Below are 16,653 nucleotides of genomic sequence, written 5' to 3' on the forward strand. Positions count from 1 at the left end.
CACACACATTATGCAAAAAAAAATCAAGTTTATTTTGAATGTATATATATGTATGTGTGTGTGTGTGTTTGTGAAATATGACGCTTGAAAAGTGTGCTTGTATATGTAACCTTTTCTGTTGAATGCTTTTCTGTCAACTGCATAATCCCATTTGAGCTAACTAAGATGACCTCAGTCGAATTTTTCTTTTTGGTAAAGATTTGCCTTGAAATCATTTTAGTTTTAGCCTTAAGTATGGATCACTGACAATGAAGGTCCAAAAAAGATTACATTTGTGATTATTCAGTGTCATTAAACCTACATTTAATGATTTACTTATTTATCTGATTCAGCAGAGAGTATATGTGACCCTGGACAACAAACCAGTCATAAGTTGCGTGGGTATATTTATAGCAATAGCCAACAATACATTGTATAGGTAAAAATTATATTTTTTTATTTTATGCCAAAAATCATTTAAAATATTAGGTCAAGTTAATGCTCCATTATGACATTTTGTAAATTTCCTACCGTAAATATATAAAACATTTATTTATCATTAGTAATTTGTTTGGCCAAGTACTTCATTTGGACAACTTTAAAGGCAAATCTCTTAATATTTAGATTTTTTTGGCACCCTCTATATATTCAAATAGTTGTATCTCAGCCAAATACAATACTATCCTAACAAACCATACATCAACACATACATACAACAGATGATAATATTTGTATTATATTTCCACTGTTTTTTGTTTGTTTTTAATCTTCATTTAAAATGACAGATCTACAAAAAATGACTTCACATATTAGTGATCCCGTAAGTATGTGTAAGTCTATCACTGAGCCAGTAGATGTCAGTAAAGACTTGTGATGAACATCATGCTAACCATAAACCTTTTCACAATTTAAATTTTTTTTTTAAACGCTCTTGTCATATTTTTCTAACATTTCAAGCCTACATCAAATCATGCAAAATTACAACAGCAAAATGATTGACTTTACTGCACACATTTTTATTTGTCATTGTGTATCATTAAGTTTGTAAATTGTAAATTTGATGTATGGGAGATTTTTCACTCCTGGTCCTTCTCTTCTCCATGCGTGATGATGTGGACCAGATTTTTATAATCCAGATTACCTGCTGCATCTGGGGGGAACGCACTAAACATCTGATCCATCTAAAAAAAAGATGGGTTAAAAATAAATTTGCTGTTACTGATTGATGTGTAGTTAACCGTAGAAATATCCTAGTCATAAACCAAATTTGAACTTACTAATTCTCACTTTTCATTTCTTTACAATACAGATGTCATTGTGACTTGGAAAAACACTATGGAGGGATGGTTTCCCGGACAGGGATAAGCTTAAGCCAGGACTAGGCCTTAGTTTAATTAGGAAATATAACTAGTTTTAACAAACATGCCTTACTAAAAACATTATTGGCATGCATTTTGAGGCAAAATGTATTTTAAGATATTTATTGTTTGGACAGCTCTTACATTTATTTTAGTCTAGGACTAGTTTAATCCCTGTCTGTGAAACCGCTCCATAATGTGTAAGGCACATCAAACAAGTGATCTTGAGATGTCAAACCTCTTCTGGAGAGAATCGGTCTGCTTGTGTTGTTAACACTTGTGTCAAACTGATGGGAGAGATAAGATTTTGTTTAATATTTTTGAAATGATCTAAATGTTCTTAGCAAAGGCTTATTGGACGTATCCGCCATTATTATGATTTAACTCACAAGTCCGTTTTCAGCGTCCCCTTTCCTTCTGCATCAAACACTTTGAAAGCATTCAGGATCGTCTCTTCTGCATCCGCTCCTAATGATGAGAGAGGTTTGAGCACTCGTACCAAAACTTCCCAAAACGAATTTGCACAGAAATCCTACTGGAATTTTCTGTAATAATTGGAGCCAATCCTAATGGGAACTTTCATATAGGCTAACACGATCTTTCCGAGCTCATTGTTCCCAGTAGGGCTATTACGAGTTCCAATAGGATGAAATGACTGAAAGAAATTACATTTCTAAATTACTTCAAACGTTAAAGTAACAGTGATGCTTGCCTTATCCAAACAGTAGGATGATAAGATCCTGAAGTTCTGGCAGGATTCATTTTGACTTGGGATTGTTTGTTTGAATTGTTTTCACTACACCATTTACCTTTTAGCTTCTCTCCAAACATGGTAAGGAAGACGGTAAAGTTGATGGGTCCTGGTGCCTCCTTCAGCATCTCATCGATCTCCTCTTGTTTGACGTTCAGACGGCCTGTGGAGACAGGTCAGAGGTCAGAACCGCTGTCAGAAAGATCATTCGGCAACCACGCTAAAGGACAGCGACACACAGCAGAGATTACCTAAAGCTGCGAACGTGTCCCGCAGGTCATTCTTGTCGATAAAGCCATCTCTGTTCTGGTCCATGATTGTAAAAGCCTGAGGCAGATAAAAGAGAGAGAATAAAGTGTGAGAGAGACAGGGACACATTGTGTCTGTTGAATGGTCTGTGGGGACCATTTGGAACGTGACAGATGTAATGAAGATTCCTTCTGTTTGTGTTTTACGGAAAAAATACGGTAAAAAGTGACAAGATGAGAATGTTTTTTTTTGGGGGGGTGAACTATTCATCTTTACCAAACCCCACTTGTTTTACAAAATGTGCTCTCTTTGCATATTTATAACATCTGTTTCATTTATTTTCTTCAAAATAAAGGTGCTTAATAGGTACTTCACAACAATGCCATAGAACAGAGGTGCCAAAGTTAACCCGCAATGACCTTTAATTTGCCCCGTCATGCCAGGTGAGATAAGAAAAAAGGATAAACGTCAATGAACACAGATGTTTATATTTCTAATAAACCATTATCTATTTTTCTGTTTTATTTGTACTTTACAAAATTTAAATTAAAATGAAATCCAAGGATTTAAACTGAATTATTAAAAAAAAAAAGTATACAAGCATACTTGAAGGTGTATAGCATGCGTCATGAAACTCAACAACCTTAGGCACTATATGTTAATAATGGAGAGGTCGAGGCAGTGGCACACTGAAAATGTAAAAATTATTTAGTTATGCATAAACAGAGTAATGTTTGCTGATTTATTTTTTATACGACCCTCAGTCAGGCTTGTTTTTTACGGAGCCCCTAAGGGGACGTGGAGAAAAAATTAAATAAAGTTTAGTTTTGCGTGCTCGCGTGAAACTATCGCGTTTACGCGTGAAATGTTTCTCGTGCACACGCGAAACTTAAAGCGATAGTTTCACGTGCACACGCGATAGTTTCACGCAAGCACGCGATAGATTTCTGCGCGTACGCAAAACTAAACTTTATTTAGTTAGAATTTTTTTTAACGTTTAGTTTCGCGTGCTCACGTGAAACAATCGCGTGCGCAAGTGAAAGCAAAAGTTTCACGTGCTCACCTGATAGATTCACGTGCGCACGCGATAGATTCATGTGTGCGCACAAAAGTTTCATGTGAGCACATGAAACTAAACTTTTTAAAAATTGTGCACATGAAGGTTTCACGTGAAGACATGAAAGTTTTACGTGAGCACATGAAACTAAAATTTTGATTTTTTTACTCCAATGTCACCTTAGGGGCTCAGTAGTTTTTTGGCCCTTGGTAGGAAAAAGTTTGGGCACAAGAACCATTTGTGGTTACTCAAAGAACCATTCAGTCAGTTCTTATTATACGGCTCAATGCTTGATTCTGATTGGCCAATTGCTACATTTGCAGGTTTGTTATTCCCAGATAACAACCCTTGAAAACTACTAACACACGGTAACCCGGATGCTGCAAATCATTTTGACAGGTACAGTTTAATATTACACCAAAATTAAATGTAATTATGTCTTTTAATAACTTTTAATATCTTTTTACAAATGATTAGTGTTTGTGACATTTGAACGTCTTTGTCTCACATTCATTAAAATGAGCAAATAAAATATTTCAAATCAATATTTAATGTTCCTTACTTTACTCCTTACTTTACTATATCCGTGTAATATGCAGGATAATGTTGCAGACGGTTGTTATCGCGAAATAATCCCCTTCACTGTGATACAACACCCTACGCTTCGTGTCAGCTCTTGGGCTTAATTCTGCGATAACAACCGGCTGTCTACATTATCCCTTACTTAGAAGTAGCTTTCTTTCTTACCTTTTTATATTATTAGGAGCGAAAAAATTAAGGTTCTTCAGATGTTAAAGGTTCTATAAGGAACCATGCAGGCAAAAACAGTTCCTCTGTGGCATCGTGAAGCACATTTTATTTTAAAGAGGAAGAGAAAAGGGAGGATGGTGGAGAGAAAGAGATGATTAGCATTTGTTTGCACGTTCTCATCACTGCCATCTCGGATCAGAATCATGCTTATCCTGTTTGTCGTGATCTTTTCACAGTTGCTTTGAGACCAGAGACGACGTCTGTCCTGCTGCATTTTCCACACACGTTCTGTAGGCTTGACAGCAGGTTAGTGTGTGTGTGTGTGTGCGTGTGTTCAGGGTGTAAATCACTCCGCTATGCTAATCGTTACTGACAGATTCTGAATTATTCACTAGCGATGATGAGCGATGACATATTGAAGTCACATACGGGAATCTCGCCGTAGCTCTTTGAATGCTCGACATCACAGTGAAACAACCATGAGTAAGAACATTGGCACAGCAATTAGAGTTAAACAAGTATTCAGTTTGTACCTCTTTGAACTCCTGGATTTGTGTCTGCTCAAACATAGAGAAGACATTTGAATTGGCACCTTCTGCCCTCTTCTTTGCTTTCTTGGGTGCCTAAAAAATATTACACATCAGGTTGAATAAAAGTATATTAGGCCCAAGCCGTATCACATGTGGTAGTTTTGACTTTAACATAAAATCAATATTTATTCTGATGTATGTGTGGACATTCACAACAGACTAAGTATGCTATATTAATGTAACATATTGTAAAATATTTAAACCACACCACACGTTTGCGTTGGCCCTTAGCATGTATAATTAGCTCAGAGAGTGAAAACTCAGCCAATGGATCAGATGTGGGATTACAAACTGCAGCTGACTGTCGCCTCTCTGAGCCTGTTGATAGATAATCCCATGAAGACAGGATTAATCTCCACTATTTACATTCCAGACACAGAATTTGGAAAACATTGCCAGATGCATTTCTACTGGATGACATCATAGGCCTGTTTTTTAGCTGCTGCGTGACGGCTTTTATATTTTACCAGCGGTCCAGTAGATGAGGTCAGAGCTCGTATAGGATTATTTTTAAAGAATTAATCAAGACGGAGGAAGATCTTATTCTATAAGTACGAACAGACACAAATTTGTCAATTATTGACATATTGGAGGATTGCATAGCTAAATTAAAGAGATGGTTTACTAAAAGTATAAATGACTTTGTTCTGCAGAACATAAATGAAGATATTTTGAAGAATGTTTGGAACCAACCAGATAAGGGGCACCATTTACTTCCATAGTATTATGTTTTCCTACTATATAAGTCAATGGTGCCCCAGATCTGCTTTGTTACAAACATTCTTCAAAATATCTTCCTTCGTGTTCTGCTGAATAAAGTCATTTATAAAGGCTTAAAACAACTTGAGGTTTGGTAAATGATAACAGAATTTTCTATTTATATATATCATAAAAATTTGTCTTTTTTCATATTTAAGTGCTATAATTGGGTCCCCATTGCTTCCATAAACCTAGAAAATGTGAAAAACAACAACCCAGTAACTTAGTTTTGGTAAATCATTCTCTGCAAGCATGTGAAAAAATAGAAATTTGGCTCTCCTTGTGATGTCAGAAGGGGAAAATTTCGCACCTTAATCTGCACTATCCAACCACGGCACTGCCATTTAGTGCAGAGATAAACTCATTTGGGGACACCTTACATCTTAAAAAAAGTCTTGTGAAACGTCCCCTTTAAAGAATATATTTTGATAAATAATGGTAAGCACACAGCTGATTGTAACCACTAACTCCCATAGTAAGAAAAATAATATTATGGAAATATTGTGATAAACGATGAAGAAAAAAATAAGACAAAATCTTATTTTTAATATTGTTTTCCTTTTGGATGCGAAAGGATTTAAACTTTTTTTTTGATGAATTATATGACTTGTTTTTTGTGTAATAAAAATGTATCTTTCTTTGAGAACAAAAAAAAGATAATTTTTTATTTATTCCTGTTTTGAAAGTAAAACATCAGAGACAGTGAATGACCATGACAGATGTAAGTGGCTCAGATCATCTTGATGAAAAAAAATATTTTATACTGTACAATAGTTTTCAAACACAAACCAACTCAACCAATGATAAAAAGTTGGTATGAGACTAAAGACTTAAATAAAGGTGCAACATGATGCCATAGAAGAACCATTTTTAGATGAATGGCTCGCTTAAGAACCATTTACAAAGGTTCTTTAGACCAGGGGTATTCAAACTGGGGCCTCCAGGAGGTATAGGGGTCCCCAGAAAATATTAGAGACAAATATATATTTTTACTCACTCACTAGAGTATTTATGTAACTATATTTTTTTTTATCAAAGTTACTGCAGTACAAATAGCCTACATTTGAAAATGTAGCCAATTATATTTGTTATGCATAAATATGTAACTTGAAATATATTTTAGGTAGGTCCCTCACAAAAGGTTCATCATATTTGGGGATCCTTGGCATCATAAAGTTTGCTTTAGACTATAAAAGAGTAGGAAAGTGATGGTTCTTCTAAGAAGCATTGACTGAATGGTTCTTCGAGGAACTAATAAGGGTTCTTCTATGGCATCGCTGTGAAGAACTTTTAGCACCTTTATTTACAATCATTTATATGAATATGAACGTATAGAAAGTTTTCAATAACCTGATTTGGCATTCTTCTCCGAGTTATATATTTTATATTAGATACCTCAAGTTTTTTCAAACCCAGTTTTTTGAGTGCTGTAAATGTGAATTCTTTGCAAATGTAAAAGGCAAAGCATACTCACCATTATTGTAACTGTTGAATCCCAGGACAAAGTAATGATGTGATATGAGACAGTTGAAATGTTGAGAACTGTTGAAATGTTGATTTAATATATAAATCTACACCCCCTAATCTATAAATAAATTTTCCATGATGGTACTTAACCTCATAGCCTGTTGGAGACTTCAGAGATTATTATAGGAATCCTGATTAATGGGGATTAATAGATCAAAGGACAGTTGTTGGGACATATCTCCTAAAATTTACAGTGTGACCACTAGTTTGACTGACAGCTATAAATTTGTGTCATTGCTGTTATTTTTGTACACTAGTAAAATGAGTTCTTCACAGCTATGCCAAAAAAACCCTGAATATTTAGCTTCCCGCAAAACCTTAGTTAAAAGTACTTAAAAAAAATATTTCTTACAATCTGAAAAACTACTATACTGTACTATAAAAAACCTGACTATAAAGAATTTTTTCATTGTGATACAAATTGTTAAGAAGCTCAACATTTACTTATTTTGGAGTTTGTAACGGTTAGTTTGTGTTACCGTATGGATTGGACGATATGAGCTAAAATTCATATCAGGGTATTTTCCACTCTCCAGACAATATTATAGTATACAGTAATGAAAAAAACATTTAGAAAAAAAACATTGTAGTAAAAATGTTGACCTCATCTTGTTAATGGTCACCTGGCAGGCCTTGCAGTGGAATCCCCAGGGAAAGAGACATGTTGGTCGCCCTAAGACCACCTGGAGATGATCCTGCGAAGAGGAAATGAAGAAGTGCATCCTGTCATGGGGTGAACTGAAAAAGGCTGCATTGGAGAGCTGTTGTTGAAGCCCTTTGTTCCACATGGAATCCAAGGAGATAAGTAAGCATTTTGGTATGAATATTATGCATATTTCACTGTCAGATTTAAACCTTGTGTCTTTAAAACCGCCACATTTTCATAAAATGGAAAACACACCGTGTTTAAAATAATTAACCCTCATAAGCCCATATTTTCCTGTATACATTATAGTTCCTTGGGGGTAAAAATGACCCCAGAGATTAAAAGAGTGATTACAAAAAAAATATACATTTTTAATGATACAAATAATATATCATTTTTTTCATTTACTTCCCATCTATACATTAATGCTTTGTTTTGGGAGATATGAAGTATTTTTATATCCATTTACCACTCAATTCCTCAACTACACCATTAGCTTGCCTGAAAAATATTAACCAAAAGTATATTCTTTACAGTAGAATACAGTAAATCGCATGTGGGGTCCCGGTGGTGGGGGGGGGGTAGGTGCAGATTTCCAAAACGGGTAATCTGACCAATCTGGACTATCTATACTACTGTAAAGTAAAGCAGTGATTGGTAAGTCATCAGTTAAACAATAAGTGTTTGAAGATGTGAGGAGTGTCTCTGTGTGACCTGGTGAATAAGTGTAGCAGTTTGATTGGTTGTGTTTGGAAAAGGAAAGCAAGTCACTTCCTCATAGATCTTTATGTTTTAGGTAGAGAATTGTGTGAAGTGTTTTATGCGATTGAAAACTGAGTCAAAGGCTGAGAAATAGCTTATGGTTTTGAAGATTTGGCGTGTAGTAAGCACACACCTGATTGTAACCACTGACAAGAAATTTTTTATTTTTAATATTGTTTTCCTTTTGGATGCTAAAGGATTCAAACATTTTTTGGGATGAATTATGTGAAAATGTATCTATCTTTGAGAACGGAAACAGATAATTGTACATTATTGTGAATATGTAACGAAATCAACGGTTTCGCAAACAACACAATAGCGGCAATCACTGTCATACCACTATATCGCCCAATTTGGACAATTAAATCGTAGTATTATGTTTTCCTACTATGGAAGTCAATGGTGCCCCAGATATACAGGGTTAAACAACTTAAGTTGTAAGTAAATGGTGACAAAATTTTCTTTTTTTTAATCTCTTTAAACCAGATATTTTGAAAATGATGGTAAGCACACAGGTAATTGTAACCATTGACTTCCATAGTAGGAAAACAAATATTGTGATAAATTATAACAAAATCTTATTTTTGATATTGTTTTCCTTTTGGATGCCAAAGGATTCAAACATTCTTTGGGATGAATTATGTGACAAATTTTTGGTTGTAATGGTGAAATGTATCCATTTTTGACAACGGAACCAGATTATTGTGAATATAACGGAATCAATACTGCAAAATCCACATCATGGAGGAACACAATACCGCTATATCGCCCACCCCTACCGTATATACAGTGGCCTCAATTAAATTTGGACACTCAAATCACAAAGCAATCGGTCAACCTGAAAACAAACCATGATATAATAGATCCTGCTAGAATAGCCTAATTTATTTTACTTTCAGTGAATGTATATCGCATCGGTTCCTTTCATGTTCACATAGGTGTAAGCACAAGTTTTAACATCCACAAAGTGTCACGTTATTTTAAGCACATGCACAAATCTACATATCACTGCATTATTGTCAAGTGCGCCTGTGCTTAAACAAATTCAATCTGCTTTGATATTTTGTTACAATATAATGCAGTGACATTGATAAGTTTTTATGCATGTCCCAAGTGTCCAAGTTCTATTAATGCATCAATATCACAAGTACCTCAAACAAAGGTTTAGTCTGATAGATGATGATGTTTTCAAGAGGTGGGAACTCAACCTCTGCTCGACCTCTCGTACGCAAACCCTGCAGTGTGCACTAATACTGGATTACCACTGCACCTTTAAAGGCAATATATCACTACAGATGCCGAGCTGACATCCGAAAAGACAATTTAACCTTCCAGAGAAGAGCCAGAACAATGACCCCATACAAAGTTTTCAATACAGTACAATATAAAATACCTTTTCAAAGTCTTACTACTGTGAAAGTTAACACAAAACAAAAGATAGTTATTCGGACACATGCACATAATGTTTCCTGAATGTTAAGCATGAAATGCATGTTTTTGGGGTTTGACAGAAGTGATGTTTCTTAAAAAGATGGTCACTGTTCTATAATGCAATGAAAAACGACTCTGAAATACTGAAACATTTCAGGCCAGCTGATGGCATCCTCAACAAACTTCTGTTTTCAGGCCTTTTGCACCAAAGTCAATCAATATATCAGAGTTCAGCATCTCTCGCCAATATTCCCAAAATAGTTTTACCGTCCGTAGTCCATCAAGTGCACGGATGCAATCTCTTTGCTTGTATCACTTTCATTCATATTCACAGGCCAACAATGACTTCTAATGTTTACTTTAAAATGGTGACATTTTCCATCCCACATTTATAGACTATACAAAAGTTTTAGCACTGGCACCAGTGTCCACAGAGACTCGTAAAAATCTCTGCACTGTTCGAGATTATCTGCTGCTTGTGGTGAGGCTTTGCATCTTCAAAATATCTACATATTTAGATTTGAGCAAAAGTAATAAGCGTCGGTGCATCAGGCTGGTATATCAGAACTGATTTAAATTTCAAATTTAACCGTGAACCATATCAAAACAAGATATATTATTTCTTTCTTATAAAACCGATGCAGTCTTTTCCTCCCCCGAAGCAATAAATAAAAAGCAATAAAACAGAAACTTTTAATAAGCACCTTTTATATTCCCGGTAGGTGGCTTACAAAGTGCAAATACATTTCTACTTAAAAATAGGCTTGCTTATGGTTTTAATAGCTGAGAGAATGACAGATGTGCTCATACGGTAATTGCTCACAGTCCACGAGCCAGCGGAGCAGCTAACCTCTTAAACCGTCTCATTTTAACACATTATTATACTGATAACTGTAATAGAGAGCATTTTTACACACAGAATTCACGCAGCTTTTCTAAACAGAAAAATAAATCTAGTTAATCCACAAATACATAGTGGAGTAAAGTTGGGAGAAAGCTTGGCTCTGCTTACATCAACAACTTTTTTTTAAATAATTACAGGTTTTTAAAGAAGTGCAATACACAAACTTCCTCACATTTTGGCCTTGTATACTGTACGTCCTTTGTGGCCAACATACAGTATGTAATTTAAACAGTGACTTTAAAGTGTATGCTGTTTGTCCATCTACAAAGGCTACTTGAGAAAATAAAACTTCCACAAGAGGGAGCACGTGTCAACACATATGAACTGTCCATTCAGTATTTCAAGTCACACAAACCCACCAGAACATTTCTGATCTTTATCTGCCAATTAAATTAATGATTTGAGGATCTTTTGTAGGAAAAAACGTAACATTATATTTGCAATCTCTGTTTGAGACAAATACCTAAGGTAACAAATGTTCCCAATATCTATAAAATTATGCACATTGCATACTTTCATCTCCGTTATGTTAACAAAACAAACAGCACGCACTGAACGTGCACTTTTTCTGTGCGAGCTTGTGCCATTTGTTTTTATTTACATATATTTATCAGGACATGACATCTAAGTTGTTTGGTTTATTGGTTTTTTATATTACCAGTTTACATATTCAAATCCAGAAATGGTTGAAAACGCATAATAACACGTTTTTATATTGGTAATATCACGCCCTTAAAAAATCAAAGCACACTTAAAATGGTTCATCGTACATCTCTGTTTATTCTTCAAATAATATTTTAATACAGTAATGCAAAGTTGTAAATCTCATCATTTGCGACTCGTTAATGATATGTAAGCAGCTCCAGTCAAGTCTTAAAATGGTTTGATGATTTTACGCATCACACATACGCCGATGCGCATTGGTTAATGATTCGTTGTTCTCCTTCCAGTTCCCAGACGGTATTGATCAGGCCGTTACGTCAGTATCGATAAGTTTAACAAACCCAAAATCAAGTGCAAATGGCCAGTTAATCCCGGCAGCTGCACTAATGCATCTATATGCAATCATATGGCATGCACCTGCTCTCGTGCGCATCCAGTTTTCCAGAAGTGTTATTTTCTCAACATTTCTTTCCATGTGGATCGTCCGCGCTGTTTAACGGGGGGAATCCAGCCCATATATTTCTTGTAGCCGCTCTTGAATATCGTGCTCAAGATGGCCGCCGATGTGGGATCGATGTTTCAATATTGGAAGAAATTTGATCTTCGGCGGCTTCAGGTTGGTGCTATTTCTTACCTTTTTCGCGCGACGCGATCGCGTACGAGACGATGCACCTTGCGTTTCGTGCATTTTGGCTATTGGTGACTTTACAGGGACGCGATGCTGCTGTTGCATTGATAGTTATTAGTAATTGATCCTCTTCTCCCTTTTGTTCGGTTCAATCATTGATCAGGAGCGCGTGAGTGCCGCGGAGGCGCCGCCGCGCGCACCGATGCTCTTTAACGCCGCGTTTAACCTTATTTTTACACTTATAACACTGGCTTTGTCTGAAACGGAAACTTTTAATACCTTTGCGCGTCTGTGGAGCGCAACTTTTTATCCCGCGTAACGCGTTTTATTCTCATACACCACACAAGGGTGACGTGCGCGATGCGTTATTCGCCTCGAGACTTTATAAAATAAACCGTTTGCTTATTTTTAAACCTACACTTTGACTTTTGCAGATGTATGTGTTTCATGTTGCCTTTATTAGTGTGTTTTAGGCTACTAATAAACGCCTAGGGGTGCACGCGCAGCTTTAGAGGTCGCGTTTGGGAAAGTTTATTGTTGACCATATTATTTATTATCATATTCAATAGTGTTAACAGTAAATATTCGCTGGGTTAAATGTTTATTGCTCGTGTGAAAAGAAGATTAATGTTTGCATATTTATCTTGGCTTGAATCACATGTAGACTATGTATAGCCTATGATCTTGTGCATATAGAAATAATACACCAGAAATTTATTTTTTTATGGTTATGATTCAACATTTTATAAGTTGTCATTCTTAAGTTCAATAATTGTATGGTTTTATGTGGATCATAATAAATAGATATGCGTTAAAGTGACTTAATGTAAACATTTAGACTTATTGTTTACATTTATAATAGAATAATTCTATTAAATGCTAAATTAAAAGGGGTTTTGTGAGTTAATGTAAACATTGTTGGCTATTCTGAATATTTTATCGTTAGAGACGATAGCTTTTGTTTTGACAGGTGACAGTACCGCGTCTATTTAAACGCGCTCCGCGTTGCTTCCAGCCAGTACGCACGGTCCGTTTACGCTGCGACGCGCTCGTTGAGTGTTCCAGGTTCTGGATTTTCCCCTTTTAACCACCTGATCTGCGTTCTGACTGCCGCGTCGCGTTCCTTGCGTTCGCGCTCCTCGGACTGTGTAATTGCATTCCCTGCTAATGTTTGTATATCAGCCGCGGCCAGCGCGAGGCCACAGACTCACTCCTGTGATTGATGCTGTGTAACATAAGACATGACAAGAGCGTGCCACACCAAACCAAACCAGAGACGAGTCGTGTGTGTGTGTGTGTGTGTGTTAACGCGCGCGCACTCGAGTGTGTGTGTGTGTGTGTTCAAGCATTTCCAGAGAAGGGCTCCTCCTGTAGTTTGTTTTTGGAGGGTCAAACTATAGCCAGCTCTTCCATTCATACAGAGGTTATATGAACCTCAGATCTGTTCATAGACATTGAGAGCAAACGTTTTCATTGAGATCTGTTTTGGACAGATGTGTGATGATCAGTGTCTGTGTTGTGCTAAATATATTTCTACTAGAGTAATAGGACACATACTGCATAAGAGATCTTTCAAAACCAAATTGATTTCCTAAATCTGAATATCGGAGAGGTGACATGTCCTCTTAAAGGACAGAAGAACGGGCGTCTGTGTTACTGTAGGTGAGTGTTCATGGGATTCAGGAGGGATCTGGTAATACTATTAGATATGTGGGTCACAATATTGTGATTCTTTGTGGTTAGTTTATAGAAAATTATTAAAAACTGTCCTATATTGGAATTGTTTACTCTGTTCTGTGTCTTTCACTTACCTGGGAAAGTTAAAATGTGAAATCCAGGCTAAAGTCTGATTCTGAGATGAGGAGCATCAACGCTTGATTTCAATTATTGATTTCTTATTGATTTCAATCTTTGACATGACCTCACTCAGTCAATATTAAAGATATCAAGGTTATATTTGCACAGAATGTTCTTTACATTATATAGGATGCGTTTATGTTAAAAACAGCTTATATATGTTTAGTTTGTTTTAAATTAATAATTTGTTTAAATGATTAAAAGCATGAGTAAGTTGATTGTAGAAGCTAGATGTACATCAAAAGTGTTAATGTACATCAAAGTTTGCAGTGCATATACATTAAACAGTGTGTGTTAAGCTAAAAACCCATTTGTCATTGTTGTTTTATTATGAATCAGCCAGCAAAACACACACAGCAGTGAGCTTTGTATTATTTCCCAAAGAAACTGAACATACTGTATGCATCTTGTGTTTTGTATACCCATCTCCTGTGTTATTTTGTCTTAGGAGTGAGTTTGGGTCGCACCTGGTTCAGGTTATTGATGTGCTCACCTGCAGCCCGTGACAGATTAAGTCATATTTAATATGATATGTGTGCAGCCGGCATATGCATCATAAGCATCTTACGTTTTCTCCTCTCTCGTATTTGAACGGACTTGTATGCACGTGCGGTTTGAAGCGTGTTGCACAATTGCACATCCAATACATGACAGTTTTATTCTGATGCGCTTCTAAGCAAATCCGCCTGTTCATAATCTTCCTGGTGGATGCCGAAGTTTCTTATGTCAACGCACACAGTGAATATTTTCCAAGCGTCGCGCACGACTAGTTTTTCCAGTATGCATCTTTTTTTTTAATTAATGCGTTAAAATGAAATATTTGCATTGCTTCTCACTTCTGAATCCAACCTGTGTATTTTGTTTTTTGTTATGGTGCCGTGTGGCCCCTGTGGGACATCGTGTCCATGTCGGTCCCTAGAGGCCCCTCACCCACTCTTGAACTTGGACTCCGCCGAGATCCATAGATCAGTCGTGCATGGATAAAAGTCAAATGATGGAGGATATTAAGCATACCAGCGGCACCTTTAATGTGTCTGAAACTTCACGTGTAGCCAATGTGAGGTTCAAGTTTAAATTTTGGTTTATTAGTTATTATTCCCTAACCCGAGACCCTCCCACCCCTGAATGAAACGCGGCCGCTTGTATTGACCATCGGACGAATAACTTTAGGAGAGGGGGGATGTCTGTGCCTGACAGTTGATTTATGAGCCTCTTTGTCTGTGTTGGTCTGTACGACGCACGGAGCGGAGCGTCTGGCTGTGTCAGATGAAGGTTTTGCTGGGGTCTGTGGCTTATGACTGTCGCTTTGGTTGCTCTCAAATTACATCATTTTATACAGCAGTTCCTGTATTGCCATTAATTCTCGGAGGTGTTTTTGTTATATTCCCATGTGAAAAGGCGTTGCGTTTGTGATCTCAGTGGAAATTGTTCATTAAAGATGAATTTCAAGTCTTTTTGATCAAAATAATAATAATAATAGCGGGTTTCGATGTGATTTGTGACTTTACATTGTCATAAAATGATTTTAAGTGATGAAAATTATAAATATGTTTGATAATGTGAGATTAATTACTTGTTTAATCCATGATATTATTCTTTGATTAGTTGTAAATGTTTGTACATTTTCTTTTGAAAATGTAAATGCAATCTTGCAATTTTTGCGTTTCAAGATTTTTAGACTTAAAACACGGCACATTTTCCTTTGTGTATTTATTTACAAACAGACCACGCATAAAAACCACAAACTTTGCTTTTTCCCACTGTTAGTTTCTGTCTTTCAAATAGTTTTTGCCAATCATAACCTCATTTGCAGGTGTTTTGTCAAAATCCACGTGAATAAATGATATTGTGCACCAAACATTCTTTATTTTCTTTATAGACCGTCCTCATAAGAATAAGCGTTGAGTTCCTTTAACCTTATAAGAGATCAGGCAGCAATAAGCAGGCGACCTTGCTTTTCATTGGTCTCGGGTCACGCGGCCATTGCCTTTGTAATAATTCACACCAGCCAGATGGCATTTCTGTGGTGCTGGTGGAAAGGACAGGCCAAAAGGCCTCCCTCGGCCCTTTTAGGACAGATTTGGACCAATAGGGAACAGGCTCACGAGATCCCTCTGCAAATAGTTTGTCATCTTTTGTCCTGAAGTGCATTGAGCATCGTCGACCAATATGAATGCTACAGAAATATGGAGTCAGTGCAGAGCACGGTCATTTGTCTGGACAGCAAACACATTAGCAGAGCTCTTTTAATATAAAGATGTTTATGTTAACAGACATATTTTTTAACCTTTGACTAATGTATTCTAAATTTAAAGAGACGGCTGTTTGTTTCTAGTTTCTAGCGGATATTGCTGATAAGAATGTGCGCCATTAAAGCAGACGTGTTGTTAACTATAAACATGTTAACAGTTTAAATGGACACTCCACTTAAAAAAAAAATAGGCTCATTTTCCAGCTCCCCTAGAGTTAAACATTTGATTTTTACCGTTTTGGAATCCATTCAGCCGATCTCCGCGTCTGGCGGTACCACTTTTAGCATAGCTTAGCATAATCAATTGAATCTGATTAGACCATTAGCATCGCGCTAAAAAAGAACCAAAAAGTTTCAATATTTTTCCTATTTAAAACTTGACTCTTCTGTAGTTACATCGTGTACTAAGATCTACAGAAAATAAAAGTTGTGATTTTCTAGGCCGATATGGCTAGGAACTATACTCTTATTCCGACTTTGCTGCCATAACA

The 16,653-nt window shown here is 36.4% G+C and overlaps 2 protein-coding genes across 4 annotated transcripts in view; one reads left to right on the forward strand and one right to left on the reverse strand.

Annotated features, from left to right (window-relative positions):
- Positions 1 to 974: 974 nt before the first annotated feature.
- myl2b (myosin, light chain 2b, regulatory, cardiac, slow) lies at positions 975 to 7,111 on the reverse strand. Its single transcript, XM_065248265.1, has 7 exons — positions 6,968 to 7,111; positions 4,678 to 4,767; positions 2,340 to 2,415; positions 2,147 to 2,251; positions 1,727 to 1,805; positions 1,576 to 1,624; positions 975 to 1,160 (listed from the first exon to the last, which is right to left on the reverse strand). Exons 1-7 carry the CDS (start codon positions 6,968 to 6,970, stop codon positions 1,056 to 1,058), a joined length of 507 nt encoding a protein of 168 aa, XP_065104337.1. The 5' UTR covers positions 6,971 to 7,111; the 3' UTR covers positions 975 to 1,055.
- cux2b (cut-like homeobox 2b) overlaps positions 4,231 to 16,653 on the forward strand; it is a 194,298-nt gene continuing 181,875 nt past the window's right edge. For 2 of the 3 annotated variants that reach the window (XM_065248261.2, XM_073816201.1), the window contains exons 1-2: positions 4,231 to 4,450; positions 7,651 to 7,825. Coding sequence is in view for 1 of the 3 variants with exons in the window: in XM_065248259.2 (XP_065104331.1) it covers positions 11,980 to 12,042 (63 nt within the window). In the remaining 2 variants the exon portion in view is untranslated. Of the gene's footprint in view, positions 4,451 to 7,650; positions 7,826 to 11,576; positions 12,043 to 16,653 lie in introns of those variants that run through there. The other variant, XM_065248259.2, reaches the window with a different exon arrangement.

The sequence above is a fragment of the Paramisgurnus dabryanus genome, chromosome 11, assembly GCF_030506205.2.
Source record: "Paramisgurnus dabryanus chromosome 11, PD_genome_1.1, whole genome shotgun sequence".
NCBI classification, from domain to species: domain Eukaryota; kingdom Metazoa; phylum Chordata; class Actinopteri; order Cypriniformes; family Cobitidae; genus Paramisgurnus; species Paramisgurnus dabryanus.